Source organism: Lepisosteus platostomus, chromosome 23, assembly GCF_059453375.1.
Source record: "Lepisosteus platostomus isolate fLepPlt1 chromosome 23, fLepPlt1.hap1, whole genome shotgun sequence".
NCBI classification, from domain to species: Eukaryota; Metazoa; Chordata; class Actinopteri; order Semionotiformes; family Lepisosteidae; genus Lepisosteus; species Lepisosteus platostomus.
Window position 1 is genome coordinate 10,285,083 of NC_142633.1, and position 17,263 is coordinate 10,302,345.

The window sequence follows — 17,263 nt, forward strand, 5'->3', positions numbered from 1 at the left end:
ATTCTAAAACTCTCTCTTACTGTAGTATTCCAGCTTTCTTTATAGTGACCCACCCTGTAGTTATAGATATATAAAACATGCAAAAGTTACTCAGTTTCTCTGCCTTTGTTGTTTGGTATGAGCCTAATGCAAGGTCCCCTATGACTGGTCGCTGCTTGTGTTATTACACGTATACCAGTTTAAAAATGTTTTGAAAATAAGAGGAAATGAAATGGGACCATAGTAGATAGCTGTTGCACCAAAAATGGAATAAATAGTCTGGTATGACACTTGGGCACTAATTCTGCTTTGATTTAACATCTGTGGGTTAAGAAGTCACTGAATGCCTGCTAGGGTGACCAACTTGAAAATAATCTATACAGCATTAAATATCGCTTCCATCTACCAGGGTGAGCCAGTAATAAAATTACAGTAAAATGACTTATTGTACGCATTACTGTTAAAGGTATTTAATTTTCTGAATTAGAAATAAATATTTAATTACATATATTTGACAGAGAATCATACGAGCTTGTACTGTAGATCTTAAAATGATCCACACTGCATAACATATGTGCAGATAATTATTTTCAATTATAGAAAGCTGATGTAATAATTGTTTGATTTTTTGTTAAAATCCTGTGGTGTGGAAAATTAAATGTTTGACAACTATACTACAGTGATTTCATATTACATTTATTTTGCAGTTAATAATACAGAACGTTTCGATTCTTAATAATGTCATAATGACATGGCAAAATGTAATTGAAACAATTCATGCTAATTTCTGCAGTGTTCAAGTGATAACCATTAACTGCATTTATCATTGTCCCCAGTGGGGGTGGGATACATCTGTATGAGGTCCAGACTTTATCATGTTTCAAAAGCATTATAATCATGAAAACAACCAACTGTAATCGGTGAAAAGCAGATGCTAGTCACAGTAGGTTCCTTCTGGACGGAGCCCTGCTCATTACTGGCATTAATCATCTGACCTCTCTTAGTTCCTGAAGCTGCCCAGGTTTAATGCAAAGGCTTCTTAATAAGAATGCTGGAAAATTTACCCTGAAAACTAATCAGACGAAGGGACAAAGGATATGACTATGGGAGAAAGCCACTGTCATGACACCTCCAGTGTAGTTACAGCAGAGATATGTTATACCAAGGGAACAGACTCTTGACAGATTAGAGTTAGGATTACAGGTTGAGACGGATGGGCTGTCAGCCTGTAACATCCTCCCTGGAGATTGATTGATATATTGGTTTCCCACCTGGATCATGAAAACCCGTGTCTTCATTAGTTACTGGACAGCAGTTAAGCCATGGGAATAGTACTATCCTAAATTCAGCACTTACTGCTGTTAGCTAAGGGTTTTCTAATTAGACAGGAGCACAGCTACCTATTTCTCTTTGTGCAGTAAATTGCGCAGAGACAAAATTCTCATTAGAAACACCACCTTAATGCTAGTTCAGCAAGGTACTGTATATTGACCTTTCTTTTCTTGTATATAGCCTGTGATGTGTTGAATTGCAGTAAAACCAGAAAAACTGTCTAGTTTCCCAATTCCTGCTTTAAAGCAATGCTCTTTTCATACTGTTAGTAGTAACAGACCCTTGTTCTCTGAAGACCCACCTGCTCATATTATAACCAAAGGTTATAGTAAGGCATTTCACCCTTATTACTAAAGGCCATTCACTTTTCAGAATTATAATCACATGCAAAATCCAAGTTTTTTAGTTTCTGGGAATGTAAGGAGGCCTACAAAACTAAATGATGCTCTTTCAAAGCTGGGGCTGAGCATCACTCCTCTACTTTGTCCTCTGCAAGCCATTTCCCTGTCTTTTAGCCCAAAACACCCCACACAGTGGTTTAATGACAGCTTCTGGTTCATTGCCTACATGTACCATCAAAGTAATGGCAGAGTCCATTTTGTATTCTGTGTGTAAAACATGTGTCTTTTCAATCTTTGTTTAATTCTTTTCATTAAAATGACATTGTAACACTGCCAAGAGTCATGTTCAGTAAACATTTTGCAATACACCTAAACTAGGTGCCCATAACCAAGGAAATAAGTCAACCAAGGGGACAACAAATAAATATTAATTAGATTTACGATGGAACAAAATCCAGTCAATGCAGAAGAATTGTTCAATTTGACAGGGCTAGGGACAAAAAGAGCCCCTTCTCTCTCCATGACTGATTGTGCTGTAGGTGTCAGGGTCTGGTGTTACTCCACCACACTGACTGCCAACAGATCCTGTGCACAAATGACAAGCACCAGTGTGACACTGAGGGCTCGGATGACTCATTCTGACCAGGGGGGCTTTTCCACAAGCCAGAAATGCACTGACCTCAGACTTCACTTTCCTCTCCTGCTCTGGTATTCCAGTCACATGGACAACCGTCTGGCGTGCCTGCCAATGAGCTCAGCTGGCCTCCCAGGCTTCCAGAGCAAGCTATGTTGAGTGGTCAATGATGAAACAGTTAAAAATGCCGCACCTTGGGGCATGCTGAAGTAGCACATGTTTTCAAAACGCATCTTTGTGCTTTTTTTAAAAAAGAGCCAACCACAGCTGTAACCTTGTTGCCAGAATGCAGAATGCACTGCCAAGGATAATTTTAAAAAGGACCGTATACTGAATACAAAGTACTTCTTAATGACTCTTCCTGACATTGTAAGGAGTAGTCACCATGATAACATAAAATATATGGTTTTTTTCAAGGCACAGAATACACCAGTAAAACAAAGCAACCCTCACATGCAACATAATAAACCAATTCATCTTTCCCTTAAATACAGCATCCTTTTACAAGCCTTAAGGAAAATAAAAACCCTTTGTCATTGAGGGCATTCATTTCAGTAGAAGTTTATATTCTGAGTCAGGGTTATGTGGATTGATGTAGAGTACACAAGCAGAGATTTGAAAGCCATTAAATTCTTTGTAGCTGTGTCTGTGAAATGAAGCTGGTTTTGCTGAGTAAAATACTTGAACGGTACATACAGTATCTGCACTTTAAGTCGATATTTTTAATTTACCTATTGCCTGTATAATGAGCTTTCAAATTCAAAAGGCTTTACAATGGACATTTGTAATTCATTAGTTTTATTCTAGTACATAGTTATCAACAATATTGAGCTTAGAAATGAAAAATGTTTTTGCAATAGTCAACCTTCTGGCAGAATTAGGAAGAAAGCTTGTGTAGTTTATTATGTGGAATGTTCAAAATGAAGGAGACTTCAGAGATGTCAAGTAAACACATTTACCATTTTTGTGGTGCTATATGTGAATCTGTATCTCATTTCTTTGCAACTTACTTGACATGAGCTAACTACTTCAGCACAAAAAGAGCTTTTGACAAAACGTATCAAAAGTATCAAAGCTTACAGGAAGGTGCAGAGGGAAAGCAATTCATTCCACACTTTGTTTTCTGCTCTGTAAAGTGAGTATGCACTCTGTCCCATACTGATAAACATCTCCCACTCAGTCACTCTTTGTTGGCATTAAGACCTCTTTTCAGAACTACTTGTTGCCAGAATTCCCATACAGCCAGTTAACTAGTGACTAGTTAAATCTGAATGGATATATAACAGGATGTGGAACAAATAAGCTGTAAAACAAATATAAAGGAGATGTGTTTCTCCACTGTGTCCACACTTGTAATGGTTTACTCTGAAGCAGGGTCAATTTTGCACTTTCCCTGTGGTTTTGCCTTTCACTGTTCTCTAGTATACTGGAAAATATGTTTCTAAGGATTGTTTACTAGAGAGCACCATGGTTTATTCTTGGCTCAGCACAATAACGTTGTGCTCACCATGATAAACTTTCAAAAACTGTACTAGCTTTTCTTGTCTATCAAATGCTATAGTACTGCATAACGTTAACATACATTGTCACACAGAGATAGGCCTAAAATTTACACACAGTGCCATGGAGGGCTTGGCTACAGTGTACAAGACCTACAGGTTTTATTACTGCAGCACAGTGGTCCTGAATGGTCATCCGTGTCTTGTCACTCTGATCCCATTCAGTGTTATGTTAAATTATGAAAGGCATTTGTTCATCCTTAACCCAAGAGTACTTGAGACAGTGATGTATCACATTTACACCAGTTATCCTTTTGAATCATTTAGGCTGGTGATTTGCAGCGGACAGAAAACCCTTTGGCAAAAGTGGTCCAAGGCTTTAGACCAAGCTTATAATCTGCCGTTAATGATGAAAAACAACTTATTCTGGGCCAAAGGTTTTATCGCGTCTTCAAATTCCCTAACATCTTAACATTGCTGTATATTGAATTTCTTTAGTACATTTTTGCTGTTTGCTCTGTTCATTATTTCTCAACTTGTTTGAAAGCATCTGAATTCAAACAGCTGATTATTGATCAAAATTTGGTGATACATCTACAGCTAAACTTGCGTGAGGTATTTATAAATGTAAAGTATTATGTGTCTTATTCAGACAACTGTGTCATGAAACCTGCACCATGGAGCACAGAAAATTAGCGTGTTTACCCATGGACAATATTTGACACTCTACAAAGGACACTGCATTGGTCCAGCCAGACCACCATTGGGTTCATGATGGAAGGATATAACATATACTGTAAATAAAGGCGGTCTGTCATGGTCTGTGGAAAGGTTATTGTCTGTGGAAGGGTGTAACCCATTAACAAATGTGTACCAATGTCTTTGCTCCCCAGTTGTCATGATTCAGCAGTCTGAACAGGGCAAGGAGCTTCATAGACACCCTGTGCTTGTACAAATAATGCTTGCAGCTCTTCCTGCCCTTGCTGGCATCAGATCATGGTAGCTTGTTGGCTTCAAACACACACAGCACAGACAGTAGATAAATCGGCCACACCAAAACACCAGGTCTGGTGGCATGAAATTCAACACAACACCAGTAACTGGTACACTCTGCACCTGACAGTATTCAATCACAGTCTCTAGCAGTTGCAGAGGCACACGGTGCCACTGTACAGCCAGCAGAGAATTCCACTGCCATTAAAGATGAAAAGCAACTTACAGTATTATAGACCAAAGGTCCAGGTTCTCCTCCGCACCAGAGTTTGACGCTGTCTAGGGTGACATAATTCCTGAAACTGGCTGAGTGTGTAAACCCTATTATAGTACATATACTGTACTAACTGAGAGGCACTAAAGTCACAATAAAGGCTATTCTTTCCAATACTCATTTACAGAATATTCATTGACTTTCAGTATATTTTAAAACACTACAGCATAAGAACGTGTATAGTGCTTGTTCACAGTAAGACAGTATACTATTTTGTGTGATGTTCAGTACAGTTTGTGCACAGAACATCGCCACCCCCTCAGTTACTATGGGGCGTGCCATTGCTATGGATCCTCATTTTTATTTATCCGCACACTTTCAGTGTGAGGTCATTGCAAAGCAGCCTTCTGGCCGAGCTGATATTTACTCTGCGCCAGTTCTGGACATTTCATGGTGCCTGCCTCTTACAATACCTGTTGTGAACTCTGCAGCCCCCTAAAAATATGCAGATAAAATAATATGGAGACAATAACAATGTGAGCCTAAGCCCACAAGGAAAACCATCATGTATGAAAGAAAGCAGACAGAAGAAAAGGCTTAACACATGCCCACACAGATACAACGCCTGGATTTAATAAACTTGCATTAAGAAGAGAGGTTGCCCATGGACACAAAGAAATTTTGCAGACAATGTGGTCATGATTTAAACAATTAAAGCAGCTTGTGAAGAATGTGATTTTAGTGTATCTGGATTGGTCTAGGAACACGGACTAGAAAAAAGAAAAGAAGTGGAATATATACATAAATACAATATTTCAGGTGCTTTGACCTTTCAGTCCCAAGAGAAGACTTGATTTTAAAATCCATGTCCATGTTGGCATTTCACAATCAATTCCATTAAACACAGAAATAAATTTCTTTACTCATATTTTCCATAGTGGCGGGAATTGGCTTGCTTTTCTTGGTTGCAAGCAGAAGGTGTTAAATGTGAACTTTAAAGGACAAGACAAGTTTTTTACAGTAAGTTATTTTTATCAAAACTGAAAAACTAATAGATGGTCAAATCACAACACAGATTCCAAACATCTGCCACTTCCATCGCCGCAATGCGCTTGCCAAGGACCAAAAACACTCGTCATCTTTAACCTTGCCACATTTTAATCCAACATAGTACACGCAATGCGATGCGCCAAGCAGATTATCAAGTCCCCCCCCCTCCCATTCTCAGATCTGTCCATCTGTTCTGCGTGTGCATCACAGCAACCTGTTTCTGAGGGGCCTGGGATTGACACTGACTGCAGTCAGGTGAGTCAGTGAGTGAGTAGTGAGTGATGCTCAGGATGAGCTTTAGGCTTTTCTGAAGAGTACTCATCATTAGTCCAGGTGACTGAACTTATTTTTTTATCCAATGATCAGGTTGAGCAGCAACTCAATTGCCTCACTGACCTACATACAGCGTTCATGTCTGAGGCTGGGGGGAAAAAAATGAAGGCCTCTGATTACTAAAGCCACAAAAATAACACAAAAAAACATGGCCAGGCATACAGACAGAGCCTTTGCAGTATCTACAATCAGAGACCTGCCATCGTAAGGCAAATTTAGTACAGATTTATTGAACAGCACAGGGTCAGTATTCCTTGGGGCACTTTGCTGTTGTTTAGCTCTTCTTTTTCATTAAAGGAGAGCTAGATAAAATTGAAGCATACTATATATAGGCTTTATTGGTAAAAACTGTGAGCAAGAGTTTCAGCTGATTTAAACTGAACTGCAGCTTTTGTGGATAAATAACTTGAATTTCTGTAAACCTACCAGTATATGAACAGTTATACTGCCACCTTTTTCTGACCAGGAGATATCTACAATTCATCTATCTTTCTATGTGCATAACTCTACTGTGGAATAATATCTTGTTTTCATCAATTAAATAAAGAAAGAAATACCCAGAGACCTTAATTTTGGTTCTCTGTGGGAATCTGTTCTCAATAATCCAGCTCCTCAATAATTCAGGTTGAAAAAGGGCTCATTACAAGGGAAGACCAACTCCAATGAATTATTTACAGGAGTTTAGTATTCTGCCATTTTCTCTGCCCTTCAGTGTTCATACAAAAAATGTCCCAGTGAGGCTGGAATCAGACAAGAAATTGTAATGATGCCTGAAAGGTTTCTTGCCTTTCACATACTGTAATGTATCTTACTGAAAACTTTTCCGTCAGACCTAACTGATATACAGGATATCAGCCACCACACAATAGTGTTTAATTCTTTTGTTCCTTCCCTTTTATTGCAAACACTTATGCTGTCTTATTTTAAAGTAATAGGAAAACTGCATTTACAAAGTTTGATCTAAATACTGGAACATGTCAAAGACACTTATAGGAAAGTAAGAGTACATACAATATAAACTGATTTTGAACAGTGTTTCTATTAAAGTAGAAAATGTTAAAATGTGCTTTTGTGCAGCGATAGAGCAGAAATGTTTTATTGCCATTGTGAAGAATGAAAAGTGCTGAGAGGTGCTTTAAGTTTAATTAAATTGTGTAGTGTACTATGTACAGCATCTACAGCAACACTGCCCCATATGCTTTGTGTGAGCAAAAACACTGACGTTTTTTAAAATATTTTCTGGCAAACATAATGCACAGTGGTTTCTTCAAATTTGCCAGGATTTTATTAATAGGTAATGCACATGAAAGATCGCATTAAATGACTATTATGAATAAGATATCTCCAGTATTCTACAACTAACCTAAATATTAGGAGACTCAAATATTACAGTTTCAATATGAAACTTTTGTAGATATTGTTCTTCAGAATAACACCACAGGAATTTTGAACACCATGTTTACAGGATTCAGGATATGCAGTATTTTGAATTTGGCTGGAATTGTACTTGCAAGTAAGTGTGGGGAATGCAGCATGCCTCAAAGAGACAAAAACCTTTCAAGCAACATAACCCACATTAAGTCCAGGGAGTAGGTGTTGAGAAGAGTCTTTTTTTTTCTTTTCCACCAAACCACCTGCATTCAAAGTAAAGAATGACAGGAGTCTCAGAAACCAAAGATGTGTGTGTTTTAACTTTGTGTTTCAGACAATTGGTCTTAGAAACTTTCTTAGACTTTGTACTCCTAGTTTCCCTGTATTTCTATCCCTGGCACATTTCTCCCCGGTCATTAAGCAGAAGTGTACCTTCACTGTAATTTCATATTCTACATGATATCCCTTCCTAAAAAGCTGCAGTATAAAATACCATAGACAGCCCCTCTCTCTTTCTTGGACTCATTCTGCTTCCCTCCTCTACACTATCTCAACCTGTGCAGCTCTCCCTTAGGTATCTTTGCTCTGAATAAGGAGGTCGTAATTTTCTTGTCCTACAACCAGGTGGTTGACTATAAAATAAAGCAGATTAAGCAAAAAGCAAATGACTGTATGTCTTACTTCTCTAGAAACATTCCTGAACACATGATCTTAAATATGTTATGTTAGCACCTGTGACTTTATAACTCAACACTTTGAGTTGTATATTACATGAAAGCGTCATGAAATCCATCTACAAATAACAGGTTTTGCCACTTTGGAAACATATGGGAATACATTTGTTAAAGGAGGCTTTTTGCTAATGCATTACCAAAGAAAAAACTCAATACAGTACAAATCACTATATATAGCTACATAGTTTACCTTGGCAATTTAATGATTAGCTATAAATTTGACTTTATACCAATCAAATACAAGTTAATTGCATGCAATGTTTTAGCCCCGTGTTATTCTTAGTTAATCTTCATCTCCTTTTCTGTGTTACAACAACCTACTCAGTTTCTAACACAACAGAGATAAGTTTTAAGGCTGCATTTTGTGTAACTTGACGGGATTACTGAGATTGTTAGCTACTCTGGCATAATTATGAAGTGGGGAAGCGTATTAGGGTTGGCACACTGCTAATGTCCTTCCCTTTCCATCTAAGAAATATTTTTAGGAGTTATTTTGCCTTGCTAATTAAAAAGGAACATAAACAGATTTAAAAATGCATTAAATGAAAAAGAAAGTCAACGTCACTGAAAAAAACGCTTCCTTTTTAGAATTCAGAAGTTAAAATAGTATATATATTGTTTATAGCCCTTTACTGCAAGCATATTTAGCTTCCAAAAAAGTATAGTGGTTAAACTACTAATTGAAAAACATTATCATATATTTTATGGGTAAATTAAATATATATGTATGTTTTCTCACGTGAGTGTCAACATTAAACTCATTAGTTCTGTTGTGATGTGTAAGAAAGAGAGTTTAACAATTAAAATGGCCAGCCTGGTGAGAAATGAAAGAAATGAAAAACAAGCTTCCCACTTGGGCAAAATGTAAACAGAATTGATTTTCTAAATCACTACAATACAAAAAATAATTCTAAATCTAATGTCGTGTTGCTTATCTGATTCAGATTCTTATTTTTACATCCCGCAAAGCTGCTGCTAGTACAGATGCAAATTTCAGGCGGTAGGCCGGAGCCGAGATTAATTCCTAGGGAATGCAATTCCCTTCACACTTTTTGCTGTGAGTCCAATTTAGCACTCTTGCTGCTCTGCTTCAATTTTCTGTTAATAAAACTACAATTCCGCTGTGCCTTATTATTTTTAGAATGCCGTTTCACTTTCCTCATAAAAAAAATACAGGGAACCATTTGACAAAAAGGAAACAAACTATTTGATACATCACGCAAAATCCAGTTTTGCACATTTTTAGAAACTGTTTATCCTTGTCGTCTGTAGTTATTGCAAAGTATGCTTCTGTGTTCAGCCTGGCATAGAGGAAACTGCACTGAACTCTACAGTCCAGTTATGTGCCTTCTTTTATAGGAAGTGTGGAACAGCTGTGATTCCTGAATGTTTACTTCAGGCATAATGGCATGTTTACTCCATACTACCATGGGTAACAGATAAGAAGACTTTCACTGCACAGCAATCTGATACATTTCACAGTGTAACAAGCTGTAATCCAGAGTTGAGTGTTAACAAGCTTTTATGATGTATTTATATATGCAGATGCATGACATAATTCTTATGATTATTGAACCAATGATTTGGGTTATAATATAAATTCTAAATAATCTATATTTTCTTAAATAAAACTGTTTCTGCAATTACCCAGTTTCCGCAAGAGATGCTGCACATACAACTGCCAAACACTCTTATTGTTTACCCTATATGATTTGCTAGTTTTCACATAGAGATGGAAGGTTAAGAATTCCATATATTTTACTAAATACTGTATGTGGTGCTTTTACAACATATTTATGGAGCATTGCTCTTGTGTGACTTTAAACAGAAGACAAATAATGGTTCTCAATTGGGGTTTAATATTAAGAGCCTGGAATACTGTATGTACTCCCATTCAAGGAAACAGCTGCCTAACGTCTAATCTGGGAACTGAGGTTTCACTGCTGTACACGTGTTTTTATCAGTGCTGCTGTAAACCAGGACTATACAATAGCAGATGCTCACATTTCCAAAGAGTGGCCCAGATGAGGTACCAATCAGAACTGAAGAGCAGCCATCTTAAAATGGGAAAACAGAATCCACATCTACGTCAAAATGGAACATAACAGACAGAGTACTAGATTGGCCCGAATGAGGATGGTGAAATGGGAAGCTACTTCAGTCTGAAAAAAGGTTATTGACATTTGAGACGTGCTATAAAATGTAAGCCTTTCCAGAGTACAATTCCCGAGTCACCAACCTCTGAAAAAAGCAGAGCAAAATCACACATAAACTCCAACATATTTACAGCAGCTCCAGTAAATATTTGCACACACTGATGTGCATACAACAGTGTTCAACTCAATGGGAAATGAGGAAATAAAATTCCATTCACGCATTGCGGTAGAAGTGCTCAAAGAAATGCAGAAATAAAAACATGCCTTAATATACAGCAGGAATGAACAACTGCAGTCCTCAACGGTCATAATCCTGTTCAGTTTATTAATATTTTTAAACAAGCATCTACTTAAGACCTGAAAACCCATTGGGAATGTGGATTCTTATTCAATTCATTAGTGGAATTGGGTCTGCTATGGACGGGCATCCTGTCCAGAGTGTATCATCCTTGTGCCCGTTTCTTGCCATGATAGGCCCTGGCTCCCCTATGACCCTGAATTGGATAAAGCAGTTAGAAAATTGGTGGATTGATGGATCATAAAGATCAGAGCTGCAGTGGAAAACAGATGGTTGTGTGGCTCGTATGGACTGCAGCTGCTCCTCCCTTTATCACAGAAGACAGTATAAGATCGATTGTTTCTATTTGGTACTGTATATTTGAAATGACACAGGCCCATGTTTAACTGACCCATGTTTTCAAATATTTGCATGTTTTTTAAAACAGATTCCAGATCTACACAAACACATTATCTTTATGTTCAAAACTGATTTGAAGATGTTACAGTTTTAAAATTCATATCTCATTTGCCTGAAGATTATTCCAGATGAGAAATGAAGCACTTATCCAAATTGGCCCTCTGAGGGGACCAGTATCAGAGCTCTCTATGGACTCAGGCAAGCCAGGTTCAAATTTTTTTTCAAGTCACAACATATTAGCAATAACCAGAATGGTTCGAAACAACTCTTCTTTTTAACAGGTAATCCTAAAAGTAAATTTTCCCAAGAAATAGTTGATACTTCCCAATAAAAATTATTTTGGGTTGTGTTACAGTGTTAAAAAAAATTACAAGCAGGTCTTGACAAGTTCAATGATAAATCTTTGTACATACTGAAAGTAGCAGCATACAAATTCATATTTTTTTACAAACCTTACTGTAGAAATAACAGTCTCACAATAACATAACTTATTTACCAGAGGTAAAAAAATAGTAGCTTTGAAGACAAATATGGAACTGAATGTACAACTAGATTTCTGTAGCCTAATGTGGGCAGACAATCAATCACTCCAATACGAATAATGTCACGTGCGGACACAGGGAGACCTTGTGCATACTTTGGGTTGTGGCAGCTGACTATGTACAAATTCTGAGGCCAGTTCATTTTATCTGAAAAGTTTACTTTAACCTCTGTTCATAGAACAAAACAGCAGTTTTTTCTGCTAAGCATAATTTTCCTCCTTGCCTTTATTACAAACTGCAGTGACATGATTAATTTGTTTGCATATACGTTGTGTATATATTATAAATATTAGGCTGCATGCTAGACAACATACTGTAGTTGTTCAGATCAATGAATCAACACATCTGCGATATTTCTGTTAAGTTACTTAACTTGAGCGATCCATGCATTGAATAATTTAATTCAGTTTTTAAAAAGTAAAGATACACAGCTTACGTCTGCTTAATCTGCCTTCTCCCTCTTTGTTTTAATCATAAATTTTTTGGTATATGCAAAGCTACATTTTCTCTCAAATTTGGAATGACCCTGGCTCAGTGACAGTGACAGCTGTGAATATTTTTATTTATTTATGCGTTTGTAATTTTGACATTTTTGTCCTGCTCTGAGCGTTTAGAAAAATGTGGGCAGATGTCGGAGCGAACTATGTTAACCTCAGCAATCATCAAGCTGGATGCCAGCTAGGGAGAACAGTAATTGTATCTCATTAGTTTATCCTGAACTTTGCACAATAAATTGTCATTGCTATATACGGATGTCAGGATTCCCTCTAAATGAGATGTTACAGCTGCGTTGCACCTATTATAAAAGACAAACTGAAGACAAAGATACAGTTGCAAGAATTGCTATTCACATAAGCCAAAGGGAGGTTTGGGTACTTCACTCACATACAGATGGCTGCATGAATGAAGATTTCTTAATTATTTCTTAATTTTCTGTAGTTGAACAAACACAGTGCCTTACAATTGTTGTAACCTACAAAGAAAAATATATTTTCATAAGCCTGGACTATTATTTTGAAAAAGTACTTTGTGCCAGAATGTAGAAAACTTAAAGCACCATGACAGGACAATATACATTTTAAAGTGGTAATACTATAGAACACACTATATTAATTATGTAAGAATATTTCATATTGCTTTTTTGGAGCTTTTAGAAAAAGTTGATACATAGAAACAACAACAATGGTTAAAGCAATCTTCTAAATCTAAATATACCAAAACGTACAGCCTCAACAGTACATGGTTACTTACAGTATAGCATGGGCGATCCCAGATAGACGTTTTTCCTTAAAAAATGTCAAGGCCTTTATTCCGAGAACAGATATTACTGCAGTTGTTTCCAAAAGCTACCATCCTTGACCTGCGATTGCTTTTAGATAGTTATACAAGACAGATAATAGTACAGCATTACGAAATATAATTGAAAATCATTCCATCCATTACTGGAAAGCTGCTTATTCCTGGTAAGAGTCACAGAAAACTATTTCCTATCCTGGAGACATACAGTAGGATACAAGACAGGACTACAGCTTGGCTGGGATTTCACTCCATGTCAGGGTACCTACACACAATTTAGAGAACATTAGAGACAATTTAAAGAACAGTTTAGGGACACCAGTTAATCTAGCTAGCATATCTTTGGAGGGTGAAAAGGAAATCGGACCACTTTGAGACAACCCACATGAATACATGCAGAAAATGGGAACTCCACATAAATTGGGACCCCATGACCCAGGGAAAGTGAGACAGTAGTGCTAATCACCATGCAATGCCGTGCCATCTACCACTGTGTCATCCTTCTGTATTATTATTCAGGAAAGTTCTCAAGAAAATACTTGTTTCAGTAGTGTACCGCATAATTAAACCATGTCAATCACAGTCCTAACTGATTAAGAATAATGACAACGTTGCTTAAAAATAAACCCCACATGTTCCTGAGTACATTATTAGAGCAGCAAGATACTGAATGTCATGGCTAATACATCACTGAAAAAGGTTTATTACCTGATCTAAGAATGCAATTCCATGTTTAGTCTTTGTTTTCACAAGTCTAACAAATCTAGATCTACAGTAAACATACTTGGTGTAATAATTACAGAGGTTTGTGAAAATGGTTGATCCTGGGGGAGGATGGCTCTGTTCTGTCCATAACAGCTTTTTTCTGTTACCTCTGTCATATCTGAGACAAGAAGAAGGTATGTTGTAATTTTATTCCCTACCTAAGTTGCAAGGACATGATCACACATAGGTATGCAGGAATTTGTTTATATTACATATACATACCTTGTTTTCTGAGGATAAATATTCTGCATTCCTTAATAAGTAAGCATATGTTGTTTGTGGTAAATTAAAAGCAAATGTAGTATTTTAATATTACAAGTTATTATTCATTGAAAATAGAATTCGCTTTTTTCCAAGCTAGAAGTGTTTCATTTAAGACACTTACTACATACTTTAGAAGATGCTTGACGCATACTAATATTGTAAAATGTTGCATAATGTGCCATAAAAACAAAACTTCGCAGGTTCAGTACAGAATGGCTTACAGTGTAATAAAAGCTAAATGAGCTAAGGCCCTTTATTTGTACCCTGTAATTCATTTATGTTTGCAGAATTATAAGGAAGCGTAATGGTAACTCGTAGTCCTTAAATTTTGCCTTTGTTCTTCACCCCTTCATGAAAAAATACAATCCTCTCTGTGTTGTTTTGAATAGCTATGCATTTTAAAAATGTCTCTGAACACGGTGCTACGATGCAAGCTGAAACTAATGCTGAAACCTAATTGATCCAGGGAAACAATAGCTAGTCTGGGTAGAATCTTTTGCCGTGTTCATTTTTTACTGATGCTTATAACAACATCATGCACTACATCTGACTTGTAGAAGAGGAATCCGATTAGCTTGGTAAATTATCATGGCAATGAAAGAGAAAAAGATAAAAAAGAGACTGCAACGTGTCTGAGAGACACAGCTCACAGACATGAAACACTTGGCACATTCCAGAACAGAATGCTTAGCATCACTATGGTCAAGGATACTCTGAAAGAATCCTCAATTCTGTGGTGCAATTGATCTCAAAGACGTCTACAGTGTGCTTAATGAACCCTTTCCAATGTGAAGAATAATTTTGCTTTCCATTTTTTCTGGCATCTTTAGCTGGAAGAGATAAGCGATGACAGCTGGAGCTCTGTCTGTGACTCGTTTCGAAAGCTTTTCCTTTGTCCAGGGAAAAAAATAAATAAACAGAAATGGCAAGGCCGTTCAGAGTCTGAATTCTCTGTATAACATTGAGCTGACTGAAAACAGGCATAACCCAAAATATTTTTCAACATAAAAGGGAGGGACATGAGGTTAGAATTTTGAGTGCAAAAACACATTCAGTACATGCTTGATCAAAGAGGAACTTGCTTACCAGTTGGAAGCTTGTCCGAGTTGTCCCTCAGCCATGCAAACAGGTTGGAAAAGTTACAGTTGCACACCCAAGGGTTGCCTTCAAGCCTTACTACCCTCAGAGAGGGCAGCTGGCTCAGGGCCGCCACCTGCAGGCCGGACAGGGCATTGCGCTCCAATTCCAGCTCACGCAGAGAAGTGAGTCCAAGAAAGGCGTTCTCGTTGACCGTAGTCAGGTAGGGGTTGTTGCCCAGGCGGAGTTTGATCAGGCTGCGGGACTCCCCAAATGTCCCAGCAGCGATCTCGGTCAAGTTGTTGCAGCCAAGGTCCAGAAACACCAGTCTGGAGGAAGTGCTGAGAGTTCCAGGTTCGATGCATGACAGGGAGTTGTTCCGCAGGTCCAGGTAGACCAGATCGCTGTAGAGCACTAGAAAATCTGAGGGGATCTTGGGAATCCAGTTGTCTGACAGTAGGAGCCTCCGGACGTCCAGGGGGATGGAAACCGGCAGGCGGGTGAGACCCTGTCCACTGCAGTCGACTGTATGAGGGTCCGGGCAGAGACAGCTAGCTGGGCAGTTTTGCCCCCAAGTCAGTAAGGCAGAGGAGAGCAAGACGATGAGAGGCTGAAGCCAGCGGCAACATGGCAACATTGTCAAGGGGGTCAAGGGGGAAAGGGAATTTGGGTGGGGGGGTCGGGAAAGGGGGGGATGTGGGAAAGGGAAGGGGGGTGGGGGGGAGGGAGATCAGGAAAGGGGGGGAAGAGCGAGAGGATAAAGGAAGGAATCAATGCCCAGGCAGAGGCATCCTTTCCCCGGTATTACAAACTAAAAGAGCTCGGGCATCGAGCAGCGAGAGACTGAGTGCCGTTTCCAAGAGATCATGTAGCAGCAGCCTGGATCGAATAGCAGCCTGCTGGCTTTGAAGGAGTAAGGGGAGGAGAGATAGCGAGAGAGAGCTGGGTGAGCAAGAGGGAGGGGAGATTAGCAGACAGAGGTAAATAGAAACCAGCGAACCAGAGACTGGGAAAGGCCAGGAGCAGAGAGGAGAGGGGAGGGGTGAGGAGGTGAGTGGTGTGTGTGGGGGGGGAGTTATTAGGATGGAAAGTCTGTTTGCGGTCTTAACCTGGAGTCTATCTTGAAGGATTAATTAGGGAGGACGCCTGGATCTTTGACACAAAAGGATACCCCAGGAGGCTCCGACGTTGAAAGGCGAGCTCAGTGAAAGAGCTGAAGGCTGCCATCTACCACTCGTCTGCTCCCTGGCTCCAAACTCTGAGGCTTGCTGGCTCGCTGGCAACTGCAAATGAAATCTGAGGCGCTCGTCGGCTGGTGTCATGAGGCTTGCAAAAACCTAGAACCAAAAAAAAAAAGTAACGACAGTGGTTAAGGTGCTGGGCAGCATTGTATTATTTCTTCCCTCTCTGTGATACGCAGACAAAGCCGGGCTGCAAAAACACCGTCAAGCTCTGTTGCCATGGTGAACAGCACTAAACATCGACAATGGAGGAGACTAGATGCAGTTCATATTGCTGTAAATATCACAGAGTGGCAGTCGATTGGATACACATATCTGATAACTAAGCAATTTGTTTTCTGTCTCCTGAGTTCTTCAAAGGCCTGAATGTGCAATTTTAGCGGTGAATGTTTTCCCCAGAACATGATGGTTTCATGTGATGTCACTTCTGAATAAGAATGTTATCAGTGTTTATCCAGTGCAGTTATCCTCTGTTACTTTCATTCACTAGCCTTCTTAGGAGAATTATCTACCTTGCCTTTTTGAAAAATTGCATCTCTTTGATAAAGCCATTTTCACACTAAGATTCTTTTGTTGTCCACAACGGAAAAACATTTTACTACCTCAACAGCTTAAGGAATTAATGCATCAATTCTTGAACACCCTCAGTTTTTTAGTAGATTTTTTTTAGCACAAAGTAATGCTTAACAGCTATTACCACTTACCTGACAATACAGTTATGAATTTTAAATAGCCACATTACAAG

The 17,263-nt window shown here is 38.5% G+C and overlaps 1 protein-coding gene across 1 annotated transcript in view; it reads right to left on the minus strand.

The window, feature by feature from the left end:
* Positions 1 to 16,758, minus strand: part of LOC148642017 (leucine-rich repeat-containing protein 38-like) — a 35,096-nt gene extending 18,338 nt beyond the window's left edge. Inside the window, exon 1 of the mRNA XM_088617017.1 lies at positions 15,287 to 16,758. Coding sequence (XP_088473143.1) covers positions 15,287 to 15,914 — 628 coding nt within the window. The 5' untranslated portion in view covers positions 15,915 to 16,758. The remainder of the gene's footprint in view (positions 1 to 15,286) is intronic.
* Between the last annotated feature and the right edge of the window lie 505 nt (positions 16,759 to 17,263).